General features: G+C 47.1%; 1 protein-coding gene across 1 annotated transcript; it reads right to left on the reverse strand.

Annotated features, from left to right (window-relative positions):
• Positions 1 to 1,076: 1,076 nt before the first annotated feature.
• On the reverse strand, positions 1,077 to 4,422 carry LOC311239878 (leucine--tRNA ligase, cytoplasmic-like; the record flags this gene model as incomplete). Its single annotated transcript, XM_084328322.1, has 1 exon — positions 1,077 to 4,422. Exon 1 carries the CDS (start codon positions 4,329 to 4,331, stop codon positions 1,077 to 1,079), a length of 3,255 nt encoding a protein of 1,084 aa, XP_084184448.1. The 5' UTR covers positions 4,332 to 4,422.
• Positions 4,423 to 12,479: the final 8,057 nt, after the last annotated feature.

A 12,479-nucleotide genomic window follows, 5' to 3' on the forward strand; every position in this document is an offset into this window, starting at 1 on the left:
CCAGTCCTCGAGTCACTAGTGGAGCGAGGCAGCGAGCCGCAGAGCTGGTTGTCTATACACAGGAGGAGGAGGGGAAACCCCGCTTCACTGGAAATTAAATGAGAGTCGAGACACGCTTACCGTTGCTGCCTGGTGCTGCGGGCTAACTGGCTGTTCTGAGAGCTAACTGTTGTGTATGTGTATCACAACGGTGGTCACACTTTACGGTAATGTTGCGACAGTGCTGTGAAAATACCGTAAAACGTTGTGGTAACGAGAGTGTGTGTTGTTGTGGACTGGTGGAACAAGCAAATAAACGGTAAAACGTTATGTCGGAGTCCGGTGTGTTTTTGAATACACAATACTAACGTTACTAGTACTAGGGCTCCTGGCTACCATTCTGAGAGTTAACGTTAGTAGCACTCGGATGCTGCGGGCTAACTGGCCATCTCCGCGACTTGTTTACTTGGTAACACGGGTTGCCACCCCCCCCCCCCCCCCCCCCCCCCCCGCTGATGAAAATGAAAGTCATACCGTTCAATACCGTACACCGGGGTATTATATAATCAAGGTATAACGGTATGAAAAAAGTGATACCGCCCAAGCCTAGTTTCAATCTGTTTGCGCATTTAGTATACAGTCACAGTGTTCGACTTACGTAATGATTTGCTCAATTTTGATGTAAACGCCGAAGAATAATCCTCACAATGTTATCCAATATCCAGCCTGAATTTTTTTCATTGAAACGACAAACGAGGCATTCGAAAAAGCCGCCTCCCCCAACATGTCGTATACGTCATGCCGAGGAGCCGTGGCCCGTGGGCACTGGATCAAACCATTAAAGTGGGGGGTCACACAATCTTTGGAAACTTAAAAACTTGCTATTAAGTGTCATTGCGTATTATTAATTTGATTGAAATTACGTAGTTATGGTTAGATTTATATATTGGCAGGGGTGTAAAAAGTACCCAGAAATTGTACTTAAGTGAAAGTATGGGTACTGTCTCAAAATCTGACTCAAGTAAAAGTCAAAGTATCTGGCTAAAAACACACGTGAGTAAAAGTAAAAAAGTCCTACTTCTAAATGTACTTAAGTACTAAAAAGTAAAAGTTGGAGGGTTGACCAGAGACACACATACACCAGGCTCGGATCTGAAGACACTGAACGGTTCGCCTGGGCAACAGTCCTCCTTCACTTTGTCATCACCTTCAGACTCAAACACTACATCTATCTGGTCCAACTCCAGAGAGTTGGTGAGATAGACGAGGTTCTCCACCAGAACCGACCGCTCATCAAACTCCAGCTCCAGGTCCAGAACCCTGGGCCCGTTCTTCTCCAGGTTCTCCTTGATCATGGCTACAAAGGGCATCACTCTCTTCTTCATGTATTTCTTCAGCTCTGGCAGGGCGCCCAACTCACCAGCTATCACATTGTTGTCTGGCAACACCCCGTTGTTGCTCTTGTAGTGCTTGCCAAGTAGGGACAAGGCACTGTGCTGCCATGGCGGATAGTTCTTGGCCACATAGACAGTACAGTGTGACGGCTTGGCTGGGGCCCTGTTATCTGCTTTCTTGTTTTTGGGGGGCTGCATGTAGGCTTTGAGGCGCAGTCTGAGGTCGTGGGCGGTCTCCATCAGATACTGAGAGGACCGGATCAGAACCTCGTCCACCGGACCGGCCGCGGGCCACGCCGCCTTCATCAGAGAGCTGGGCTTTCCCAGCAGACCCCAGGTGTATTCACACAGGTGAGGACAGATGGGCGCGAGCAGCAGCGTCTGCCTCTCTATGAACTGGAAGACCAGGTCTCTGTGCATTCCCTCTATGGCCAGCTCTCTATACTTGTCTTTAGCTGCCTGGTATTCGAAGAAGCCACTCTTCAGAGCCTCCTTGTACATCATCCTGTCATAGTGCTGCTCCGTCTTCAGGATGGCTGCGTTCATCTCACTGGCAAAGACTCGGTCGTTGAACGTATCGGCAGCACCCGTCCTCAGGTTGTCCTGGTTGGCGATCATCTCCTTCACCCACTCCACCCAGGTGTAGAGGCGCAGGATGCCGGCGTCGGCCATGGTCTCTACGAAGTTGGCGTCCTCCACCGTGTCCCCTGCGTCGGCCAGAGCCAGACGCATGCCATCTGCTGAGAACTTGTCGATGGCCTGGGTGAGAGTGAGGAAGTTCCCTGTAGATTTAGACATCTTTTCTGAGTTGAGCAGAAGATGTCCATTGGCTCGCACTGCCTGTGGCCATTTCCCACTGTCGTTGGGCCACATAGCCACATGGTTGTACAGGTAGTAGGACAGGTGGTTGGGAACCAGATCTTTGCCAGACACACGGACGTCCACAGGGTACCAATACTCAAACTCCCTCCTCAGCTTCTGCAGGTGCTCCTTGGGGATGTTGGTCTTAGGGAATGAAGAGCCCTTGAAGAAGATGAAGTCCCACACCTCTCTGGTCATCTGCTCTGGCCTGATGCCCAGCGGCGAGGGTCCCTGCCCGTTGAGCACGCCGCCCTGGAGCAGGTGGGCCACGGCGTAGTAGGCCATGTAGATGGTGGAATCCGATAGTGACTCGATCAACCAATAGTCGTCCCAAGGAAGACGTGTTCCAAGGCCATAGGTGCGAGAACAAGCGTGTTCCTGGAGCCAGGCCAGAGTCGCCTCAAAGTTTTTCCTGGTTTCCTTGCAGAACGTCTCCATGGGCCTGAGGGCTTCATGGGCCTTCTGTTTCCACTCTGCATCTCCATAGTCCAGATACCACTGGTCACAGAGAGCCACCACACACTCATCAGCTGAACGCGACATAACCTGCTTTTCTGGCTCCATGTAGATCATAGCCTCACCCTTCTCGACCATCATCTTCTGAATAGGCTTCTTCACATCCTGGACCCTCTGCCCCTTGTAGCCATCAACCAGCATGATCCCTTCTCCTTTGAGGTAGACCCTCTCCTTGGCTTCAAGCAGCTTCTCTCGGTCGTTATGGCTCTGGATCTTCAGCTCGTCACACACCAGGGGAGCAGACAGGCTCCCATAGCCGGGGATCTCAATGATGGGAACCGGTTCAAAAGGCAACACCATCTTGTCCTCAATTCCATACTTCTCTCTCAGGGCCTGTTTCTTCTTGATGTCTCGGAGGGCGGCAATGTCATCAGGAGCGTCAGACGGAACACTGGTTACCACCCCGGTACCTTTATCCTCCTTAATGGTGAGCATAGGCAGAGAGTAGATGGTCTTATAGGAGGTCAGGGGGGCACTCAGGGCACAGCCCAGAATATCCTGCCCCAGCATCTCCAGCACCACTGGCACCACTCCGTTCTCCTTGGTGAAGCCCTGGAAGGCCATGTTCTTGGCAGACCTCATGGTGCTGATGAAGATGTCTCCGTTGGCCGTCTCAAAGGCTACGTACTTGATGTCCGGTCTCACCCAGCAGTTGGTCTGTCCGAACATGGTCTCTGGTCTCATGGTGGCCGCCACCAGGAAAATATTCTTGCCTTTCAAGCCACTGCTGTAGAAGACTTTGGCCTTGAGTTTTGCCGGGTAGGGCTCCACGACCTTCATCTTGATCAGAGTATACTCCTGTGGTCCAACTCCCTCGCCCGTCTGCCTGTCGTGGTCCATGCAAGGCTGTCCGTCCTTGGGGGAGTAGATGGTGTACCTTTTTCCAAACTTAATCTTCTTCCTCTCCTTCAGGGTGATGAACTGCCACCTGACAAAGGAGTCATAGAAGGGATTTGCATCCGTGGTGATGAACGAACGCCTCCAGTCCACCTTGACTCCCATCAGTTTCAGGTCTTGGACGGCGAGGGCAGGAAAGTACCCCAGCCAATGTTCGGCTTTGGCAAACTTGATAATCTCCTCGTCTCTCAGGCCCAGAGACTTCATGATGTCCCACTGGAACTTGGAGCCGCCAGACTTCGCCACTGCTTTGCTCTTCTTGCTCTTCGCCTTGTCCTTGATGATGATTTCATCGTCCACATTGGGCTTCTCCTCCTCCTGCTCCCCTGGGAACTGGGGAGGGTATCCATACAGCTCCATCTCTCTCTTCAGTTTGTCGGAACAGGCCTTGATGGGCATTCCTGTGCAGTGAAGCCCAAAGGGGAAAAGGCACTGCTTCCCTCTCATACGCTGGTAACCAACACCAAACTCGCATTTTGACAGACTGAACGTGTGTCCAAGGTGCAACCTGCCATTCATGTAAGGGTAGGGGAAGGTGACAAAGTACTTGTTTTTGTTGGTGCTTTCTCCAATAGTAGTTGGAGCATCACACTCAAACGTCCTCTCCTTCTCCCATTTCTCTTGGCTCTCTAGCTCGATCTTTCTCAAAAAGTCCAACTTCGCTGTGCCCTTCCGCTCCGTCATTTTTATTCCAACGATCAACTGATGTTAAGCCCCAATAAACAGCTGAAACCCAATCAACCCACGCCACCGGTATTGGGCTGACGACAGCTCTTCTTCTTCTATTATGACATCATACTGTGACATCACACATGTTCTAGAATGTTCTATATGACATCATACTGTGACATCACAAATGTTCTAGAATGTTCTATTATGTCATACTGTGACATCACAAATGTTCTAGAATGTACTATTATGACATCATACTGTGACATCACAAATGTTCTAGAATGTTCTATTATGACATCATACTGTGACATCACAAATGTTCTAGAATGTACTATTATGACATCATATTGTGACATCACAAATGTTCTAGAATGTGCTATTATGACATCATACTGTGACATCACAAATGTTCTAGAATGTTCTATTATGACAACACAAATGTTCTAGAATGTTCTATTATGACATCATACTGTGACATCACAAATGTTCTAGAATGTACTATTATGACATCATATTGTGACATCACAAATGTTCTAGAATGTGCTATTATGACATCATACTGTGACATCACAAATGTTCTAGAATGTACTATTATGACATCACAAATGTTCTAGAATGTTCTATTATGACATCATACTGTGACATCACAAATGTTCTAGAATGTACTATTATGACATCATATTATGACAACACAAATGTTCTAGAATGTTCTATTATGACATCATACTGTGACATCACAAATTTTCTAGAATGTACTATTATGACATCATACTGTGACATCACAAATGTTCTAGACTGTTCTATTATGACATCATATTGTGACATCACAAATGTTCTAGAATGTTCTATTATGACATCAATATTAGCAACCACGTATAACACCCTAGCAACCACCTAGAAACACCCTATCAACCACCTAGAAACATCCTAGCAACCAGCTATAACACCCTAGCAACCACCTAAAAACACCCTAGCAACCACCTATAACACCTTACAACCACCTAGAAATACCCTAGCAACCACCTAGAAACACCCTAGCAACCACCTATAACACCCTAGCAACTACCTAGAAACACCCTAGCAACCACCTATAACACCCTAGCAACTACCTAGAAACACCCTAGCAACCACCTAGAAACACCCTAGCAACCACCTATAACACCTTACAACCACCTAGAAATACCCTAGCAACCACCTAGAAACACCCTAGCAACCACCTATAACACCCTAGCAACCACCTAGAAACACCCTAGCAACCACCTATAACACCCTAGCAACTACCTAGAAACACCCTAGCAACCAGCTATAACACCCTAGCAACCACCTATAACACCCTAGCAACCGCCTAGAAACACCCTAGCAACCACATATAACACCCTAGCAACCACCTATAACACCCTAGCAACCACCTATAACACCCTAGCAACCGCCTAGAAACACCCTAGCAACCACATATAACACCCTAGCAACCACCTAAGCATAACTAGTTCGAAACAAGGCGGACATTAATAACATTTTCAATCACTCAATCAATCATTCCAATAACACGCTCACTTCATTCTTAGATGGCATGCACCTCCGAGCTGCTTAAACGCATACCGTCTAACAGTGAAGTGAGCGTGTGTTATTGGATTGATTGATTGATTGCTTGAACATTTTATTAACAGTGAAATTAGTGTCCTTTTGACGAATGGCATCTAACAACAGACTTCCTGCGATTTATATTTTGTTCCACAATGAGTCATGACCAACCAATTACATAATCCAACATTGTGTAAGCAACTAACACATTCCACGTGACAGAATCGTTTTTTTGAATGAGTCGTTATGACGCTATCAACACATCCATTCGTAAAGATTATTGTCTGCCATCTTGGTTTCATTAAAAACTCGAACTGGCGGAGTGATTGTAATTCGGTTGTGGGCGGGTTCTGGGATCACGAGCGTGGGTTATGAGAAATAACCATGTCTAACTTGACTGTTTCAGCCAATCAGAATCAAGAAATTTGCATGCCATTGTATAAAGAGGGATAGAGAGAGGGATAGAGAGAGAGAGGGGGATAGAGAGAGAGGGATAGAGAGAGAGAGAGATAGAGAGAGAGAGAGAGGGATAGAGAGAGAGAGAGGGATAGAGAGAGATTCACATGAATCACTGTACTCACTTTTTAAAACAAATGTATTTCCTTATTTTTATGTCTTATTATTATAATTTTTTTCTTCTTCTTTGGAAACTGTATGTCTGTCACTTTGTTTTGATGTATGTGGTCCTTGGTATTCCGTTCTGTGTTCCTAATGGATAACCTTATCATTTGTAAATGTTGGCCGCACTGAAAATTCCATAAACAATATAAACAAATTGTAAAGTGCTTTGGGGATAAAAGAGATACATAAAGGCACCGTTTACCCTTTCTGTTCAGCTGTGTGCACCAGACACACTGCAGGGAGCGCGTCTGGCAGAAATGGAAAGTGGCTGCATTTATAGAACAGCTTTTATCCAAAGCACTTTACAATTTGTTCCTCACATTTTGACCCATTCACAAATCAAATCAAATCAAATTTATTTATAGGGCCCGACAACACACGTTAATGTCCCCATGGGCCGTACAGGTCTTCTTTAAACAAGTCAAGAAGAAAACATAACAATAAGTCAAGAACAGAACAAGAACACCATAAGGTCCAAACATTTATAGATGAATGCAAATAAATGAAAGAATGCAAGCACTCCCAGACATACCCCACGCGAAGGTAAGGAAAAACTCACTAAAACCTAACAATAGGGAAAAAAGCTCCACAGGCAGTGTGGAGGAGAGAAACCTTAGAAGGGCCATTCAAGGGGGGATCTCCCTTCTTAGATGTTGGTGATAGTAGTGTTGCAGACGGACAGTTGGTAAGCATGCACTCATGTGTGTAGTGAAACACAGATGAGTGCATGCAATAGCAACTGTACATTTTGAAAGATTAAAGATAGAGCTAATAGCGATAGCAACTGAACATTTTGAAAGATTAAAGATAGAGTTGATAGCGGATCTATTTGAGGCACAGGGGCGGCGCAAAGAGGGTCACGTCCTCCCCGTCTTAGTCACGGGACATTCAACACTCCGGTCGTTGCTCAGGGACAGCCGGAGACAGGGAGATAGGGGGCGGCGCAGAGAGGGTCGCGAACTCCCCGACATCATCGCGGGACATCCGGCACTCCGGTCACCACTACGAGACCTCCGGAGACAGGGGGGCACGCAGAGGGGGTCGCAACCTCCCGGCCTTCATCACGGGACGTCCAACACTCCGGTCAACACTCCAGGACAGCAAGTCATAGGGAGACAGGGAGACGGGACAGGCGTTAGACAGCTCATGAGATTGTAGTAGGCGGACATAGCAATAGATACAAGTGGTAGGCATATATGTGAATGGAGTAGATATATGAAGTAAGCGTATTATGTGAATAGAATAGAAGTACTTAACCCAGCAATGAAACCGCGTTGACTGTTAATCTGTTAACAGTCTGTTAATACTGTTAATCAGTTGACAGGACCACGGACAGACGACGGTGAATAACTGATCCAAGGCCTCGGAGGTGCATGTAGAGCAGTCACTACAATCTTGGCCAAGACCCCGAGGCATCCATCACCTTAGTCAGCGCCAGGAGACGGGCACTCAGAGAGAAGGGGGAGGGAGGGGGGGGAGGGAGGGGAGGAGGGGAGGAGGGGAGGAGGGGAGGAGGGAGGAGGGGAGGAGGGGAGGAGGGTAGGAGGGGACGAGGGGAGGCGGGGAGGAGGGGAGGCGGGGAGGAGGGGAGGCGGGGAGGAGGGTAGGAGGGGAGGAGGGGAGGAGGGAGGAGGGTAGGAGGCCCCACAGGAATTAGCCTTATTACCTGTTGTGTGGGCTGGATGGATGGATAGATAGTTAGATGGATAGATGGATAGATGGATGGATGGATCGATGCATACAGGGAGGAGGAAATCAGAGAAGATGTTTCCACGGTGAGAGTGTAGCTCACTAGCTTTATATTCAGAGGTAATTCTATTGTTTTATTATTTATTATTATTTCTACAACGCATCTGCTCGACCTCTGGCTCCCACCTGCTGATGAGTCTCCCACAGGCAGCTCCGACACCCGCCACCTGATCAATAATCTCCCCCCCAAATCCACATTATTGTCATTGATCGGATGCGCCGCCCCCCAAAAATGTGTGTCTCCCTGATCGATGCTCTTGTTGTTGTATCTCGGGCGCACCTGCTGATTGGTTCCTCGTTTGTTTACACTTGTGGGTGGGCTCACAAGTTCACAACAAACATGTCTATCAAACCCACACTGCTGGGGGTTATGATTACAGACAGACAGACAGACAGACAGACAGACAGACAGACAGAGAGACAGACAGACAGACAGACAGACAGACAGACAGACAGACAGACAGACAGACAGAGAGACAGACAGACAGACAGACAGACAGACAGACAGACAGACAGACAGACAGACAGACAGACAGACAGACAGACACAGACAGACAGACAGACAGACAGACAGACAGAGAGAGACACAGACAGACAGACAGACAGACAGACACAGACAGACAGACACAGACAGACAGACAGACAGACAGACAGACAGACAGACAGACAGACAGACAGACAGACAGACAGACAGACAGACAGACAGACAGACAGACAGACAGACAGACAGACAGACAGAGAGACAGACAGACAGACAGACAGACAGACAGACAGACAGACAGACAGACAGACGCGATGCTCTCATGATGCTCTCACCCTGCTCTGCTCTCACCCTGAATGATCCCATGATGCTCTCTGTTGTCCATGCCTTATCGCCGTTAACCACGCAGTGTGTCATTTGTTACGACTCTCTACACGAGCTCGACTCATCACTCAGAGTGCATCACCTCCACGAGAGCGGCGGCGTGGTGGCGGACGATGAGAAATGCAAATGCGTCTCTCTGCCAGGGGCGTTATTTTGGTATGGCAAGGTATGGCACTCGCCATACCTTGGCAAATAAAAATGTAAAAAAAATTAAATAAAAATAAAAAAAAAGTATTACAATTTTTTATGTTGATTTAGAATTCGAATGTCAACATTATGAACGAAGCTTCGAACTATTCGGTACAGCCCTAGCATGTTTTGATATAGTCAATTATATCACTTTTACTAGGTGACTTTTACTGTGACTAACTGAAATATGCCCAAAAAAATAAGGGAAAATGGACATAGGGACGTTTTTTAATCAAAGGGCAGCAGAGACAAGTGATACAGGGACACAGGTTAGGTCTTACAATGGCTTAGTGATTATAATTGATACTATATTCTGTTGAACACACACCTCAAAACCGTACCTAAGGAAAATTGGCTCAATTGCAAGAAAAGTAATAGACAGTTATGATATTACATTCTGCATAATTCGTATGCAAAATATTGTGGTTCCCTGCTTTAGTCTGTTGACACATTTCTAAAAAAAAAAAATGCTTGTGTAGTCCTGTGTCATACCTAAATGTCATATAACTGAATTGTATAGAAACAACTCACCAAAAGTGACTATTGCACAACTGATTTGATTTGACCCCTTCAATCCCCCCCCCCCCCCTCCCCCCCCCTTGCCATACCTTGCCTTTTACTGAAATGACGCCACTGCTGTTCTGTTCTGTTCTGTTCTCACATTCCAGAGACGCAGAAGAAACCTCTGGGGAGCTCCATGACGTCTCGGGCCCCCCGGCCCTCATTCGTATTCTACACCAGCGGCACCAGAGCGCCAGGGGGGGGGGGGGGGGGGGGGGGAGAGCTTCAATACATCCTCCTCAGATATGCTGACAGAAGCAACGAGATGCATCATGTGGCAAGATATATACCTTTGATAATGTCAGATGTTAGTTGTATACCTTTTGGGGTTGAGAGAGAGGACCACACGATACACCGCCCGCACGAGTCATTTGTTTCCCAGATCAAGGGTCATTACGGTGTTTTTTTTCGCAATATGGAGTATAATAATAATAAGCGATGCCCGCGGGGTGTCATTGATGAATGAATGAATGAATGAATGAAAACTTTATTTAACAGATCGCAGAATGGGTACAATACAGTACGGCTCAAATACACACAATTGTTAAGGGGATGCAGACCAGAGAAAGACGTTTGTCTTGTTTACATCAGGGTCCCCCATTTTCAATTCATCAGGACATATATGACATACATGACATACATGACATCATGACATTTATGGCATAGGGACATACATGACATACAGGTATATAGTACTGTTACATTTGTGACATATATGCAAATATACAGTACTGTTACCCAGAGATCCTAACAGAAAATATACGGTGGGGAGGAGACTGTCTATTAGGAGGGGGGGGGGGGTTGGACATTTACGGTGGCCAGTTTCGAATTGCAGCCGCCCGTAGGTGCTCTTTAAGAGCGGCTTTGAATGTGGGTAGGGATGCACATCTTTTTATGGCTGTGGGTCATTACGGTGTCTCTCCGCAATATGGAGTATAATAATAATAATAAGCGATGCCCGGGGTGTCATTGATGGAAATGAATATCCTTGACACCATGAGCCTCTACTTACCCAGAGAGAAGAGAGCGAGCCTCGATTGGCTCCACGTTTAATTGGAACTGCTAAGCGAGAGGGGACGGTTGTGATGACAAGAGTGCCTCAATCTATTCGCCACTTTGAATTAAATAAGGGATGCAATTAATGTCACGTCAGCAGCTCAGTCTCTCTCCTGTCCGCCCCGAAAGAGCTTGTTGTTAACAGAGCGCACTAATCAAATCGACCTCCGGACGGACCGGCACTGTCTGAGAGAGGCCAGAAGCGGATGGATTACCGGTTGTTTGGGGCGGAATCGATGCGCCGGGGGCGTGTGGGCGTATATATTTTATTGAGCCGCCGTGCGGGCAGTAATGAGACGGGCCGTTAACCCCTTCTTTAGGGAAAACAACTTCAAAGGACTGCCGGGCCTGAAAACCACAATCCCTGTGACACCAGATCTGCGGTTCTGCGCCGTAGAACTACTTACCTCGTACTATTGTCTATATAACTCTGTATGATAGCACGTACAATAGTGCTGTATATACCATATATACATTTTTTTTTGGATCCACTTTTTCTCCAATTTTTTCTATATTTTCTCCCATCCCAATTTCGTATCATCCAATTCAACCCTCCCCTGTCACGAACGCTGTTTCTTGCCTCCCACAAGCCGGCTGCAATGTGGACTAAGTCATACATAGCACAAGTCCCCTCCGGTACTTGAGGTAACAGCAGTCGCATCTTTTCACCTGCGCAGCTCGATCTCTCAGTGGCGAGGAGTAACGCCCCCGCCGCTTCCTGTTTCTACTGCGCAGGCGCACCAACCGACCTGTAGGAGTCGCTGTCCACAACGCCTGATCCCCACCCATCAGTTTCCCACCCCCTAATACGGCCAATGTGTATTAGTATGAACGACCAGCTAAACTGAAAGCAATGTGGATATATATATACATTTATATATTAATATTTACCGCATTATATCCATGTGTCTGAATATACCTGCATATAATCCTTCTACTTGCTTATACACCTGCATCTAACACATACAACTCTGTATGATAGCATGTAACAATAACAATACATCTATATATATACATACCTATATATACTGTATATATATAGGAGATCCAGAGAGAGAGAGAGAGAATGTAATACACTCGAATGATGTGAGATCAGGAGGGGGGTGATCTCCTTGACCTGGAAGTCTGTACGATGGATGACAGCCAGCCAGCACGCCGCCGCGGAGCGTAGTGTCTGGAGGTAATATAATAATAATAATAATTTAGGACCTGCTCAGAGGTCATCAATCGGCACGCATGCGATGCATGCATGCGATTCGTATCTGCAATTAACCCATCCCGTCGTCCTTCCCCCCCAAGGGCAGCCGGGAGCAGACAGGCGTCAACATGAGCCGCGCCAGGGGACCAATCCAAGTGCTCCTGTCCGTCTTCGTCAAGGACGCCACAGCGTTAGCGATCTTGTTGTTGTGCATGTTTTTCCATTGGGTTTATCTTATCGGGGGGGAAACCCTTGCAAGCACAGAGGGGGAGAACATGCAAACTCCACACAGACCTGGTCCCCAAGCGGGAATCGAACCCTGGACCTTCTTGCTGTGAGG

Source organism: Notolepis coatsorum (genome assembly GCF_963971535.1).
Source record: "Notolepis coatsorum genome assembly, chromosome: 14".
Lineage (NCBI taxonomy): Eukaryota > Metazoa > Chordata > Actinopteri > Aulopiformes > Paralepididae > Notolepis > Notolepis coatsorum.